Below are 15,680 nucleotides of genomic sequence, written 5' to 3'. Positions count from 1 at the left end.
CTTGCATGCGAAATAATTCACGAGTCTTCAAGTTTCACGATCGAACGAGAATAAATCTCGTCAGAGACGCTTTGCCCGCGCTTCTCGATGAACATCGATTATTTTTGACGTCATACTTGTATTACAATTTTAAAAGAATCTGTTATAATTACCGTCCTACCGTTACTAATGAGATTTCGCTACACTGTATCGAACAGATTTTTTTTGTGGGCAAAATTTTAATTTTCCGTAGTTTGTGATTTATCAGTCTTAAGATTTTATGTTTTGAAATTCATGTTTGCCTCGTATCATTTATGTTATATTATTGCAAGTAATAAAATTACCGAAATTAAGTTTGACTACGGGTCTCCGTGCGATGAGAAAGAGAGCAGATGCTCCCTTCAAACGGCGGAAGGAGAAGCGCAGGAGTTTGAACGTAGGAATATTGTGTGTATATTTCCGGCGATGAATCGGCAAGGGGAGGGACATTCTTTTCGCTTAGCTTCTCCATCGCGATGGATTTCTTGACGTCGTTTCGAGTTCGAAGTGCCGGGATAAATCTCATAACGCCGATTCAATATCTCCCGTTATTCTCGATTGAGTGAATTTCGTAACTTCCGGCATTTTTCAATCCAGTATTTTTCGTTCCGTCTATCCGCTTTCGCCAAGATGTTCATAATGTATCATCTCTCGAATTCGTAATAAATGTTACGTCTTTACGTAAAACCTTTCACAAATAATTTGTTATATTTTGCGAGATTATTTCCGCGAGTGTAAATTATTATGATTGATTTGTGTTCACAAAATATTAGTATTGTCAAAGATTAAAGCAGTTTTTATAAATGCCTTTAATTTTATGCGCTGTATAATATTCAAGAAGATTATACGAAAATTTAATGAAATTGGTGATATATTTTATAAAATATTAATTTGCAGTTTTTTTCTAATGCGCGCGATTTTAATATGTCACTTTATTGTTGAACGGGAGCAATATTGATAATGTGAATAAAACAAATTTTTGTCTCATTTTTAATTTAGTGTCTAACGCACATTCGGGATTACAAGTTTCGCATGAGTTTTAATAAATAGTCGTCAAACGGAAAAACCGTATGCGCGTGTTCGCTTTTAATTAACGTAACGGATGAAAAATCTGGAGAATTCTGCCATTCATTTATGTCGCAATCAAATTTCTGGTGATAATTTAAAATAACTCGCTGTGATACACAAATTCAGCGGTGCAAATAACACAATACAATAAAATTGATAGGAAATAGAATCTGGGGCTGTTAAAAATCTTTAACGCGCTTCACATTTTTTTCTTATTATTATTTCAGTCTGCGTATTTTGACGTTTTTGTATTTATCGAAATTTCCATCTTTTTTCGACAGGTGGTGGTGACAGCAACAAGGGAAAGAGTAAGAAATGGCGGAAGATACTTCAGTTCCCACACATTTCCCAGTGCATAGGCCTAAAAGATAAACTAGGTGAGTCAATCACAAATAATTGAGATCACAAAGTTTTTTTTTTTCTTTTTCAAACCAAAGAAAATAGAGGTCTCAATGGAAAGTTGTTTTACCAAAGTAATATTTTGCGGTCGCAATTTTCTCGGCAATGGGCATTACGTATACGAGATAGGTGCAATATAAAGCCGCTTAACAGACCCGTGCGATTACTGAATCTCGGCCTGCAACATGCAGTGCGCATTATGCAGTTGAAAAAAGCTGCAAGGGGCGGAGAAACGAGACAATGCTTGCTGCATGTCCCGTTAACCTACTCTGATAACGCTCTCCCTTGATTTCTTGTAATCAAAACTTACGAATGAAAGCGTCTCTTTTATGCTCACGAATATGAGTCAGCGTTGTAAAATACTCAAGAAATGATTTTTAAATATTTATACTATTTATTCTAAACTCGTAATAGTGCTGTAATAAAATTCTAGGGTGTTACCGTAATTTCTACTAAATATTCTACACTGTAAAAAAATTCAGAAAATATAGTAGATGCAAAAATTACACGATTATTTCCGTAAATATAAAAAAATCATATAATTTTATAGAAATTATTACTATTAATAATTCCACAAAAAATATGTAGATTTGCTTTTATTGAGTATCTTATTTTATACGGAAAATTACGCGTATATAACAAAATATTTAAATATTATATATAATTATCTAAATTTTAGTACATTACGTAATACAATATTTTATATATCTCTGTAAAATATAATGCGATTAACGTTTAGTGTGCATGCGTGAAAACTCTGACCACCTAGCATCACTAGGTGCATGCAGGCACAGTAAGTAGCCATTCCGTTGTTTTTCAACATGTATGATAGACAATATTTGAATGTATAATATGTAATACAATTGCAAAACGTATCATTTTATAACTTTTCATACATGTTGTAAATTTACTTCTGCGATCTGCTTAATTACAAATTACAGAATTAATCTTACCCCTGTATATAGCAAATTTACAAATGTGTGGAAATTTACAACTATTTAATAACTTTACACCTATTACAGCAGGTAATTTTGAGAAAATTTTTTTACTACTACTACTGAATATTTTATTTAATTACAAAGCGCGTATAAGGATTCTATACAATCGCTAATTTTTAAAAATAAAATCTTTACGTGATTTAGACTTATCGTTAGAATAATAGTAAACAATCTTTTTACAAAGTAAAACAGATCTATCTTATGAAATAAAATTGAATTTTGATATTATGGAGATTATAGGACGTAACGAATTAATTTTAAATCTTTATCGAGATAAATATGGCAACGCGTCCAACAATATTTCCATATATTTCTGACAAAAAAAAAGTAGGTTGAAAACTTTCAAGTAACTAGCTTTAGCAACCCGCGAGTTGCTTTTGACAGGATCGATATTAGATTTCATTGACGTAAATAAAAATTGTAGAGAAAATATAAATTCGCATGCGACGTGCATTGCATCTCGGAAAAATTGGCGAAAGATCGACGTTCGAGATTAAACTGTGCGAGAGTATAATCAACGTAATTCGCGATGTCGGACAGACATCAAGTACGGTTATGTGGTGGACCAGCAGCCGATCGGGCGGCTGCTCTTCCGACAATTCTGCCAGGACAAGAAGCCGGCCTACCATCGCTATAATCTCTTCCTGGATGCGATCGAGAAGTACGAGATTGAGCTGGACGAGAACCGCCTCGACCTGGCGAAAGAGCTGTTCGAGCAGTACCTGAAGCGGGAAGGTTCGGAGGTGATCGACATTCTGAACGATTCCCTGATCTCGCAGTGCGAGGAGCGACTCAGCACCGGCGGCAAGGAACTCTTCACCGAGGTTGCGCAGACCGTGAAGAACTTCCTGGCTGGCGAGCCGTTCTCAGCCTTTCTCAGCAGCTTCTACTTCTACAGGTGAAGTGCCAATGAGTTAATTGCGTGGCCGATAGATTTTATAAATCCGTGAAAAAGAATTTCCCTTGATGGAAATCTAATTCCGACAGCTAGAGAGAATTGTAGAGCGACGTTTTTCCTACGACTCTTCAGGTACCTCCAGTGGAAATGGCTGGAGGCGCAACCAGTGACGTACAAGACCTTCCGGATGTACCGGGTGCTGGGCAAGGGCGGCTTCGGCGAGGTCTGCGCCTGCCAAGTGCGCGCCACCGGTAAGATGTATGCTTGCAAGAAACTGGAGAAGAAGCGCATTAAGAAGCGGAAGGGCGAGTCGATGGTGCTGATTGAGAAGAACATCCTGCAGAAAATCAACTCCAAATTCGTCGTTTCGCTCGCGTACGCTTACGAGACCAAGGACGCGCTCTGCCTCGTTCTGACCATCATGAACGGCGGTGACCTCAAGTTCCACATTTACAATATGGGCGGTGAGCCGGGTTTCGACATAAATCGCGCCCGTTTCTACGCGGCCGAGGTTGTGTGCGGTCTGGAGCATCTTCATCTTCAGGGTATCGTCTATAGGGATTGTAAGCCGGAGAACATACTGCTGGACGATCATGGTCACGTGAGGATATCTGATCTCGGTCTCGCGGTGGAGATCACGGAAGGCGACATGGTGCGTGGTAGGGTCGGCACGGTAGGCTACATGGCGCCTGAGGTGATCGACAACGAGAAGTATACTTTCTCGCCAGACTGGTTCAGCTTCGGCTGCCTGCTGTACGAGATGATCGAGGGTCAAGCGCCATTCCGTGCCCGCAAGGAGAAGGTCAAGCGCGAGGAAGTCGACAGACGCGTCAAGGAGGATCAAGAGAGGTACTCGCCTAAATTCAGCGAGGATGCCAAGAACCTGTGCCAGCAGCTGTTGAAGAAGAGCCCGAAGAATAGGCTCGGCTGCAAGTGCCGCCGGCATGGAGCAAAGGACGTGAAGCTCCATAGTTTCTTTCAGTGTCTAAACTGGAAGAGGGTCGAGGCCGGTATGTGGGAACCGCCTTTTGTGCCGGATGTAAGTAGGTGTCGTTCGATGATCGATCATCTTGTTCATATCAAAACTTTTTTTCTTCCTTCTGCTTTTTCCTCGTTTAATCTATTTGTTCTTTTATTTGTACTTCGTAAATATGAGTTTATATTAATATCGTATATAAATTGTGTATACGACTCTTTTTTTAAACATTAATTTTGATAATAACTAAATTAGTATATTAGTACAATGAATTCTAAATTAGCATATATTACGATTATACAATGAGATAATGTTACAAAAAAAACTGCATAAATCACTAAAAATTTTAACGTCACATTTTTTTGTTTTATTATATTTTTTATATAACATTAAATTACTGTCTCGTAGATTTAAAGTAAGGTGTCTGATCCAAATATTGTTCAACACTATAAATAAGGCTCACTTGAATTTACCATTTAATAAAACTCAATATTAGTTAAAACAAATTTTTCTTTTGTTTATGTATAAATATTCTGTACAGAAGTTTTTTTTATTTTTGTGAGTGATTGAAATAAAAAATTTATTTTTACTCAGTTTATTTCAATCTCCTCATAAATAAAGTCTTAAAAAAATAAAATTAATTAAGTGAGTTTTATTGCTTTATATTTTTGCTTCAGGTGTCTTATGTAAATAGTGAAAAAATCCAAGGATAAGATATAATTATTAATCGTTAATACGTCTATCGTTACAGCCTCGTGCGGTTTACGCTAAAGACGTTCTAGACATCGAGCAGTTCTCAACGGTGAAAGGTGTCAATTTGGACGCCACGGACGACACCTTCTACAGCAAGTTTAACACCGGCAGCGTGTCCATTCCATGGCAAAATGAGGTAACACACCCGTATACGTCACACATCCGTATCATAATCACCGATTGTAAGACACGTTGCGCCTCGAAAAGAGGGGCCTTTGACCCTTCCCATAAAAATAATATTGTTACTACGTGGCACGCAGCAGACGACTACTTGACAAGATCTCCATTATAACACGAATTTAAATCGCATTCTTTGACCGCCCACGCGTTTCAAGCGCTTATATTAATATCGGTAGTATTTCAATGAGGGTGTTTATGTAGGCCAAATTTAAGTAACTAAGGTAACTTGAAATAATTTGAAATTTTTATATTTTTTTTTATTATAAATTTAGAGTTAACTTTTTTCGAAAAAGGAAGAATTATTCAATCGTAAATTTCTACTGAATGGCTTAAAAGAAAAAGTAAAACATTAATTAAGATCGTAAATAGTGCTTAATTCTGATGTAAATTTTATTTCAATTTTTTTTAGCACAGAGGTGTTCATTCGTAAAATTCAAAATTAGGTATGTCAAAAATCTCGAGATGAAATTCTGAAAAAAATAAAATTAATTTAAATTTAAAGTGTGGCAAGGGAACAACAAAGTTTTGTTATTTAATTGTACTTTAGAGGTTTTTACTTCATTTCTCTTTCTGAAAATATTATACTTGCATCCGGAACATCTGGAGAGCGGCACTTAGATCAAAAAATATGGAGCTCGTGCAAAGTGTTTTCCTACGTCAGAGGCAGCGCGAGAGACTCGTTATCACTGGCGTTATTCGGGTGGATGTATTTAAAGACGCGATGCTGCGTAAGACGCACGAGCCACCTTTAGCTTCTGCCGACCTTAAATCACTTACTACGCACCTCGCGAAGTTGAGATTGTCGAACCCATAATCTAATGTGCTTCATTTCTTTTTTTTTTGCAGATGATAGAGACTGAGTGTTTTAAGGAACTGAACGTATTAGGTCCTAACAACACGCCCACCCCAGATTTATTGATAAACCATACACCGCCTAACAATGACGATAGAGGCTGCTTTCCCTTTCGAAGAAAGGTAATTGATTTTATGAGACTTTGAGTTTTACAAAATTGATTAAACCTAATTTCAAAAAAGTTCGAAATACATTTAAAACCGTAATACATTTGAAGGAAGATAAAAACATGCTTTAAAGATCTTAACACGTTTCTAAAGAATTTTTAAAAGCTATTTAAAGAATATTTAAGAAAAATATTTGGAAAATCAGAGAATGTTTCTTAAATTAAATTTATGATATATTCTTTACGTGTTGTTAAAATGATTTCGTTATTATATAGAAAATATGTTAGAATATATTATCATCAAATTATAATTACAGAGGAAACAGAGCGATCGCACGAGGGAGATTCCGCTGTCGGAATGCCACTTACTGGAACTATCGCAGACGCAGAGCTCGGAGATGCCAGCCAGCTGATCTTCGGTGAACAAGAATAATCTAAGTCTGAATCGATTAACGTCGTCGCCATTTCGACATTGCCGTCATCCCGATGTCGCTGATAGTCGCCCGAGTGCGCGTCCGGGTGCCACTGGTTGCGGCTGCTGTGTCAAGAGCAAGCCGATCTCATTCTCTCTCTCGGTGGCACCCGAAACCACGGCGACTATTCCTGAAAGTCGCTGTAGAGTTCGCATAATAAAAAGCGGGTCTGAGGCATCTTCTCAGGTTTATTGGGGTGAGATCAAAGATCTGCCTCAGGATAAAACGTGCGTTCGCGCGATTATGCTACAGTTACGCATAAGTGGCAAGCAAACGCGACACACGGAAGCCAGGCACATTGTATGCTACTGTCAAATTCGAATGACACGTTCGTTACCAAATATATTTTTCTCGAGCTCGAACGCGGGAATGCTTGACGTGCACTTTTGCACGTCCATCAACGTGTATCGACGTGTTTTATCGAGCTTCGATGTGTCCCGATTCACGAGTCGCGGGCGAGAGAAAATTTAGGGTGATATGTAGATAGACGATTGTGTCACTCACTGCGCGATTACGTGGCGCATGTAATATTCTGAATGCGACGGAAATTCGATTTTCAGAATGTACAGTCAGCGTAGGAGCATTTTATTTCTCGTTAATCGTGAAATGGCGCACGAAATCTTCAATCTCAAATTTTGGCCCTATTTTGAGACGAACGAGTACATTTAGGTGTGAAAACGGATATGCAATTATTTGCAATTACTTCTTCGACGTACTTATGAATCCTTTTAAATTAATGAATATAAAAATTAATTTATAATAATTTTCACAGAGCGTTTCTGTTAGGATAGATCTTCATTTCGTATTGCTTTATTCTTAATGATCGAGGAGCTCGTTGCTGAAGCCATTGCTTCCATTCTTTACTGAAATCGGTTATTTTCTAGAATCTGAAACGGTCGTTGGTTTTGCACGAAACAGAACGAGAGAGTTTTAATTAAATGGTATATATAATGTACATTATTGCTAATCAAAAAATTTCCAATTATAATGAGGCTTGCGTGTATTCGAACCACACGGTACGTGTAACAGAGAGAGTGTTCTTGCTCTCAAGATTGGCAGTTTGAACTGAGGATGGAATTCAAACTGGGAGAAGAGTTTGACAATGATGAGGAGGAAAATTTTGCATATTCTCCACATGTACAATTCATCAATGACGAGGTGTTAAATATGTTAATTCTCATCGAAAAATCGTGAGTATGCTGCAATTTAATTTTACTTATTTGCTCCCACTGCTTTCAAGCTACTTCCTGAGAATTTCGAGACGATCGGCATTCGCTCAGTCAATATTTGAGTCATCAACGATCCCAATGTATTGTTCGGTAAAATTGTGTCTGTCAGAAACAAATAAGCTACGCGGCCAAGAACTTCGATCGTAACAGCGTTCGCGCTTCTATGATTTATGAACGCGCGCGATAGGGTCTAGGATAGGACTCGTGGGGGGCTGAAATAGAGTAGGAAGAGCTTATAGACGAGCGATAACAAGCGCGCACGTGGAACGGACGGGTCGTAAAAGAGCACGTGAAGAGCACGGCGCTCATCTCGTCTGCCCGCTCGCTCGTGCGTTTCCTTGCTCACTCGTTCTTGCGTATCGCGACATTAAGCTGCCGGCAAACGGACACCCGATACTACTGCGAGGCAAATAAACACTCGCGTACACTCGCACGTTTATAAACGTTAACCCGATACATATATCCGGAGGTGGCAATTGCGGAGGCATATACACACGATGCAGCGGCGCCGCGATGATGCTACGAGACGCCTAAATGCGCCACGAGCGAATTAATAGTAAAGTATATTGCGTTGCCAAATGGAGACGCTAGATAAGTCCGATAAAATGACGAATGATAAAATGTTTACGAATGTTTAATGACGCTGTGACACCACGTGGCAACATGTATTATTAATAGCAAGAAATAATTTTCATCTCGAACGCCGTTAATACATTGTAAGTTGAGCCCATGGACGCATATTGATGTTACCGCGTCTTAAGGCTGGGCAAACATCCAGAAAGTAAGGAATAAAGGATAACATACGAGAATTGCGTCTGTCGACAGATTGCACTTTCGCGAGACCGCGTTACGATCGAGCGTTACATCCACATCTTTCACAGCAATGCCTTTCAAATATTTTAATAGTTTTGTGCCAGTTTTGATGCACTGAGTACCACATTATCCTGACAGGAGAAATTCATCTCACGATGGATTAGTCCAGTATTCGAGCCAATCTAAATAGGATTTGATTTTAATAATGAAATCAAGATTCTGATAAATCATAAATTTATTAAGAGGAAGAAATCTTTATCGTTAAAATTAATATTCTAACGACCCATCTTGCCAATCGAAGGGATAGAGTTTTAATATTTTACCTGTATTATAAGATATTCGAAATCTTAGTGACGTTTTATTTTCTTTATTACATGTCGCGTTAAATCCACGCACGTGCGCTTTGGAAAACACTGTTTGTGAAGCGAGTGAGAAGCTCTTTACGAATCAAATTAACGGGCACACTCGGTCAGTTCACGAGCAATTTGGCCGTTCTCCAATTGCGAGTCGTGTGCCAACTTCATCGTGATTCAAATTCTCGTCGAAGACTTCGCTTCTGTCTGGCAGACAGTCGTCGCGGGTCACCGTGTCGAAAACGTCACCTTTCTTTGATGCGTCTCGTAAATCTAGATGCGCGAACGCCGATGCACTCGGAATTCTTAATCTCATCAAGAATCTCTTGCGAAACTCGACCCCGCCGTCTAAAATAATATCGAGGAATCGATCGACGCCAGACAAAAATAATGAATAAGGAAATTTTATTTTTACTTTAACGTTCTCCGCGTTGCCTAACGCGATAACGAATTTCCAGTCATTTATGAAAGGATTTATAGGGATTAACTCGATGACTGCTGTATCAAGTGAACACATTGTACGCAATTAGTCTTGGAAATTTGTTATCAGACAGTATAGCTTCTCGTCGAGGAGGTACAAAGATGAGTAGACGAAATTATTCAATTAAAAGTTTGAGGAGAACCTTGTGGATTTATAAGCGGCACTAGAAAGCGTATTAAATGATTTTTCATCTTTGTACGTCTTTTTTTACTTGTATAGAATCGATGTGTTATTAGAAAGAGAGACGCACAAACTACGCAGAAACAGGTTCACGCGCGCACATACAGTTTCACAAATTAACGAGAAGTATTCGAAATTTTCGAGTTTTCTTTGAACTGACAAACAAAAATTTATATTAATTTTTTGTATATTGAATGAAAGATTCTATATTTATTATGTCGATTATTGCCGAACTAATGAACCAAATTGCAGAATTTAATTATTACTACTAATTACGATGTTAATTATTGTTGCGACGTTTTATGAGACGCACAAATTACATCTAACGGTGGCCATGTGAACAATACTCCGAACAAATTTCTCTTCATAACTTTATAAAAGTCATTACTTTTTATGATTATATACTAAAATAAGCACGGCTTAATTTACGCGGATCGAGAATAGTTGAAGAATAGAAGTCAAATGTCTATTGAATAGATGTCAGGAAAGTTTATTATTTCTAAATGTGTTTCTCATATTTTCTTTTCAATTCAATATTAAATTTTTTACTTGTATTAAATACTACAAGTATTAAATATAATATGAAGAAAAATATTAAATATTGACATATCATATTTTAAGAAAATATTAAAAAGAGCAATGCTATTTTATTTAAGTTGTTGTACATATAGAGAATTTAATATTACAAGTTTAATAAATGATGCTTCCACAAACATGAGATTTCAAATCTCTCTTATAACTCGAAATATTATTTATGATATTTGGTTGACATTTGACGTTTATTTTTTAATATCCGTTATATTTTTAAACAGGAAGATGCATGTCTAGCAAAACGATGATTGACTGAATGATTTAAGTTAGCCGATAATTAAATTTCCTCGACGTGTCAATGCGGCCTCAAATCATCAGTGTGTATCGTACCTTGCACATAATTTATGTGAGAAACACTATTCTATCTGCAATCGCTCGAGATTGGTATTGCGGTAAAACATGAAAAAAGGAGACGGTTTTGCGATGGTGCAGATCATTTTTTGTCGAATAAACTACACTATGTCGCACAAATTGCGATTCTCCCGACGCGAATGCGAAAGTATCATATTCGCCAAATAAAAAAAAGAAAGGAACAGAAAAATAATTCTGTTTAAAGAAAATTTGTAAACTAATTTTGAAGACCAATATTTAATAATTTACAATCTACGTATATATAACAGATTGTAAAGTAATCGATCATTACTTAATTTTATGAAAATATGGATTCCTGCCAATTTGTTCTAATTTATTTGTCTTCGCGGGGAGATACTTGAACAACATTAGCCTACTAATGAAATTAGCGAGGAATATACAATTTTTGAACGTGTTGTCGATTTACAGTAGTTTATTTATTCTCTTTGTCGGCGACGTACGAGTTCATTCTTCAGTATAAAGAGTCTGTCATTATCTTTTAACTGTGATTTCTCGAAGTGTCCTGTTTAATCTCGTTGTTAGTATACCGAATATTTCAGGAATATTTTTTAAGGCATTACTTCCTATCGTTTTATATATTGTTCCCCTATCGTAAGACGTTACATACCTATTGTTCCGCATTATTTATATAACGACGCGGATAAGGGAGAGATTCCGCTTTAACGAGATCCGTCGCGAAATGTAGATAATGATGTCCAACTACTATATATTCGCAAGAAAAATACCAAACTATTTAATAATTTTTCTAAGCATAAATAAGCGCGCAACACTCCCTTATTCCCATAGAAACATACATATATTTTTCTGTCTGTGTATGTAGCGTAGATAGGTAGGAATACATATGCGATAGACTGCTGAATACACTTTTGCAAATAGTATTCGTTTCTCTTGTACAATTCGTATTTAAATTATTATGCATCTGTGTAAGCATTTTATTACGCGATTATATATACATATATCTAATTCACGCGCGCGCGAGAAAGTGTGTGTGTGTGTGTGCGCGCGCGCGCGCGCGCGTGCGTGCGTGCGTGCGTGCGTGTGTGTGTGTGTGTGTGTGTGTGGGGGTGCGTGAATATAATGTGTGAAATATAGTTATTTAATCTGATCCAAAAATTCGAGACATAAATCATGGAGAATGTTTAATCTATATACACATAATACACATATAATATTTTCTGTGATTAAAGCTTCATCAAAACTATATATCGGATCACATTAAATAACTCTTGTTTCTCGATTATTACATAATCATTCGGACGTGAATTCTCTCGTCGATCCAGTTCGAGGCCAGGTCTAAGCGAGTGATGACCATCAATGATTATAAAGTAATTAATGGCTAATAACTATAACGTTAAAACCTAAGGTGATGGATACGTCCCTGTGCGCGTTAATATAATCGCCGTGTCGCGCTACAGTCATCGTTCGATAGTCATTCCATCCTATCACGTGTGTGACGCACCTTTGTTCTATGAGACGGTAAAAGAATCCGGGAAAAAAAGAAAGAATAATTAGACGATAGATAAATATTGTAGGTATACCGCTTGTCCGTATCTATCAAGCGTGTACGTGGGAGAATTTTGAATCGAGCTAGAAATACTTGAGGGCATGCTTCCGTCATTATCAGATCGGAAACGCTTGATGTAGATATGCAGGCGACTGCTCTGATCTCGCGGGATACGAACGGAAAAAAAAAAAATGTGTAATCGTCCGATGCACGTCTGTTACTTCGATGGCGTGACAGTTCTGAGTATCGCGCGGTCTCCAAATGTGCCAGTAATTTAGGACTGATCGATAGGTAAACGAAAAAGATGTACCATCTTATTATATTTTATACATTTCACACACACACTGTCGGGTATTTTTCTTTCCATGCGACGTCTGACCCGCAATTTTGCGCGCCGTTAGATGCGATTCATTAAATGAGAAATTGAAAACCTGTCATTAGCGTAGAGACGATAAATCGCGAAGCTTTGAATCGACATTGCACGCGATACTCTTCCATATAGCAGATATAAGAACGATTTGTCGTTTATCACGACTCTCCGCTTGTATCACTATAATGATCACTATAAATCGTTCGGAATATGTGGGTAACATTACTCAAGGAGGCTGACTACACACAGTAGAAAACATTTTATATTTCTGTTAAAATCGATCGTTATTAAAATTTTTGTGTTGAACTTTTCACATATTCAAGTTAATTTAATATGTAATTTTATTATTTGAATATTTTGCGTTAAATTGATATTCAACATTGCTTAATGTCAAAATAATATAATTTATAGGTAAACGAACGGATAATGTAAAAATAATGAAGTTTTAAAGCGTAAATTTTTTTAAGATAAATGTCTATTATAAATGTTAATTTTACTAATGAAATGTGCTTCCACAATTTGTTTCCAGTGATGTCAAAGAGTAATATGATTTTTGTTAATCTTTTAATATTTGTTTTATTTTATAACATATTTATCTTGTGTTAACACAAATTTTAGGTAAATCATTTTGGATATGTAAAATATGTTAAATTTAACACAAATTTTTTTTACCGTGTATCCTATGTAAATACTTCAGTGATAATATTATCGATAAGAATTAATTAAGCACGGATGTAAATGTACGTACTATACACTACTACGTACCATACTGTAAAAATAGTATGTAAAATTACATGCGCGACAAGGGTAAAATTTCTACGATGGATTATCGTATAAATTATAATTATGTACACTTGTATTGTAAAATTTATACACTTGCTGCTCGTGTCATTTCACTTATTATTTTTGCGATTTAAAATGGAAGAGAAAACCGGGTAACAGAGTGCTGTCAGAGCGGCATTATCAATGTACGTATATCTACGTCTCGTCTCCCCATTCATCTTTCCTCTCTCATCTTCAACGTCCGTTGTCGTCAACACCTGTAATAAACGCCTCGGCACTTCGATCGTGATGCCGTATTTGCCGTGCCAAGATAATGGAGATAATACATTGATTGACTTATCGCGGTGATGTTAACGCGTAATAGCAATAGCAGTGTGTATATAAGCGACCCAGAGACCGCCGGCATAATTGTAACACCGCGATATGTCTTTCGGCGATATGAAGGTAATGGAACAATTACCAGATCATTGAAAGACGACGATTTCTTTAATGATCGCTGTAAACTTATTCAAGAACTGACTCTTACAAAAATATATTGGAATGTATTAGATCGTAGATTTATTCATCTTTTGCGTGCACAATTTTTAATTTTTTAATGTATACATCCTTACTTGAGACAGTGAGCACGCGTTGCGGAACGATAAACTCTTGAGTGTATATTTTGACAGGAGAAATTTATTTCCTATCGATAAAATTATCCAAGGCTTTATTAGTCTTCATCAATTCAAATGGTTATACAGAGAAGTGTCATTTCCTGCGACACTGTTACGTAAAGATGCCACGGATTTGGCAAACCGTTGGGGACTCGACCGTTTCCCGTTTTTGACGACTGATGACGGCTAGAATTTGTTTTACACTTTTACACATTGAAGATGACTCCAAAGCGAGTCGAAATGTTTGTTCGATCGATTGTGTTATTTGCTTAAGATGAATAAATAATTATAAGAACATTAATATTTTGATTGCGCACCTATACCCGCGCTGATTCTCACTACCCTTATTCTCAACCGTTTGTTGTTTTAATTTTCGAGAGTCCTGAGTTATATGATTGGTTTGAATTTTTTAATGATTTCTGCGCTGCGTAATGCCTGGTAATGTCGCACCCGAAGCGCCCGGGTCTTTATTAATAACGACGCTGTCGTGTCGTTGCAACGGGAGACTGTCGCAAATCAGTTTGCCGTGGAGCTAGTATGTAATTATCGTGACTGTAGATTATAGCGTGCGATATTTTAGCCAGGCGAGTTTCAATAAACTTCCGCGCGAAGACGCATTTAGAGGCGTTTAGTTTAGGGATTGTATATCGTTGATCGTGAATCTCGCGAGAAGGCATGTCAACGGAAGGACAAGCCGAAAGGCCCAATTAAGCATCTTAAATTATCAATGTAAAACGCTTAGCTGATTAATTAATGACCATGCGTGATCATTTGTACATTTGCATTTGTCCGACTTGACCGGCCGTGAGAAAGAAGAGAATATTCGTCGGGAAATATTTAGTTAGTAATTCGACACGCTTGTATCAATTTGTTTTTACATACGTATGAAACATTCTCGCGACAGATTGTTTTTTCACTGTGCGACGCGTGCACTTTTGCGAAGTGTTCGAAACGCTTCTTAGCGCGGATGTTCAGTAAGTTTTAAGTAGGCCGATGATATGTCGATTCCTTTCGCAAGTCGATAATCCTCAGAGAAGAAGAACCCCAAACAAAAAAAATGTAAAGTAGCATTTTATTCCACGGAGAGCCAAAAATTTAATATTTCTGTTTTTTCTTCTCTTTTTTTTACAATTTCGATACATTGTACGAATGCTGTGGGGAAAAAAGCTATAAATACTATACATATAAATATATATATAAATATATTATTGTGTGTAAGTTATAAATACGCGGATATCTACTGTATTTATAACTTATATGTTTATACACATGCAAATATAGACACGTATATAATCAGACCTTTTATCTTATGTCTCTTCGTTATCTACTTTCCTTTTGCAGTTAAAGGATAATTTGCAAAAGGTCACGAAATGTCCACTGAAAAAAGAATTTGCTAATAATAATCAAGCCCAGCGATAGTTATTGAGCTTTGGTGAAATAATTTCAATTAAATGTTTAATTAATACAACCAATTTATTTAATAATATTTAGTAATCTTTGGAATATTATTAATGTAATTACTAAAGACGTAAATATTTAGTTATATATTGTTTAATTATACACATATTTACTAAACATTTAATTATTTCATCAAACCTCGGTTATTATCACCAAACTCTTTTTCGATAT

The 15,680-nt window shown here is 36.7% G+C and overlaps 1 protein-coding gene across 4 annotated transcripts in view; it reads left to right on the top strand.

Moving 5' to 3' along the window:
- LOC105199349 (G protein-coupled receptor kinase 5) overlaps window positions 1–15,347 on the top strand; it is a 90,707-nt gene extending 75,360 nt beyond the window's left edge. For all 4 annotated transcript variants that reach the window (XM_011166411.3, XM_011166410.3, XM_039458273.1 and 1 more), the window contains 6 exons: window positions 1,368–1,463; window positions 3,024–3,381; window positions 3,514–4,420; window positions 5,109–5,246; window positions 6,137–6,265; window positions 6,567–15,347. In XM_011166411.3, the coding sequence (XP_011164713.1) occupies window positions 1,368–1,463; window positions 3,024–3,381; window positions 3,514–4,420; window positions 5,109–5,246; window positions 6,137–6,265; window positions 6,567–6,662 (1,724 nt within the window). In that variant the 3' untranslated portion in view covers window positions 6,663–15,347. The remainder of the gene's footprint in view (window positions 1–1,367; window positions 1,464–3,023; window positions 3,382–3,513; window positions 4,421–5,108; window positions 5,247–6,136; window positions 6,266–6,566) is intronic.
- Window positions 15,348–15,680: the final 333 nt, after the last annotated feature.

This window comes from Solenopsis invicta, chromosome 16 (assembly GCF_016802725.1).
Source record: "Solenopsis invicta isolate M01_SB chromosome 16, UNIL_Sinv_3.0, whole genome shotgun sequence".
Taxonomy (NCBI): Eukaryota; Metazoa; Arthropoda; class Insecta; order Hymenoptera; family Formicidae; genus Solenopsis; species Solenopsis invicta.
Note: the sequence above shows the minus strand (reverse complement) of the source record. Positions and strands in the feature narration are given on the sequence as shown.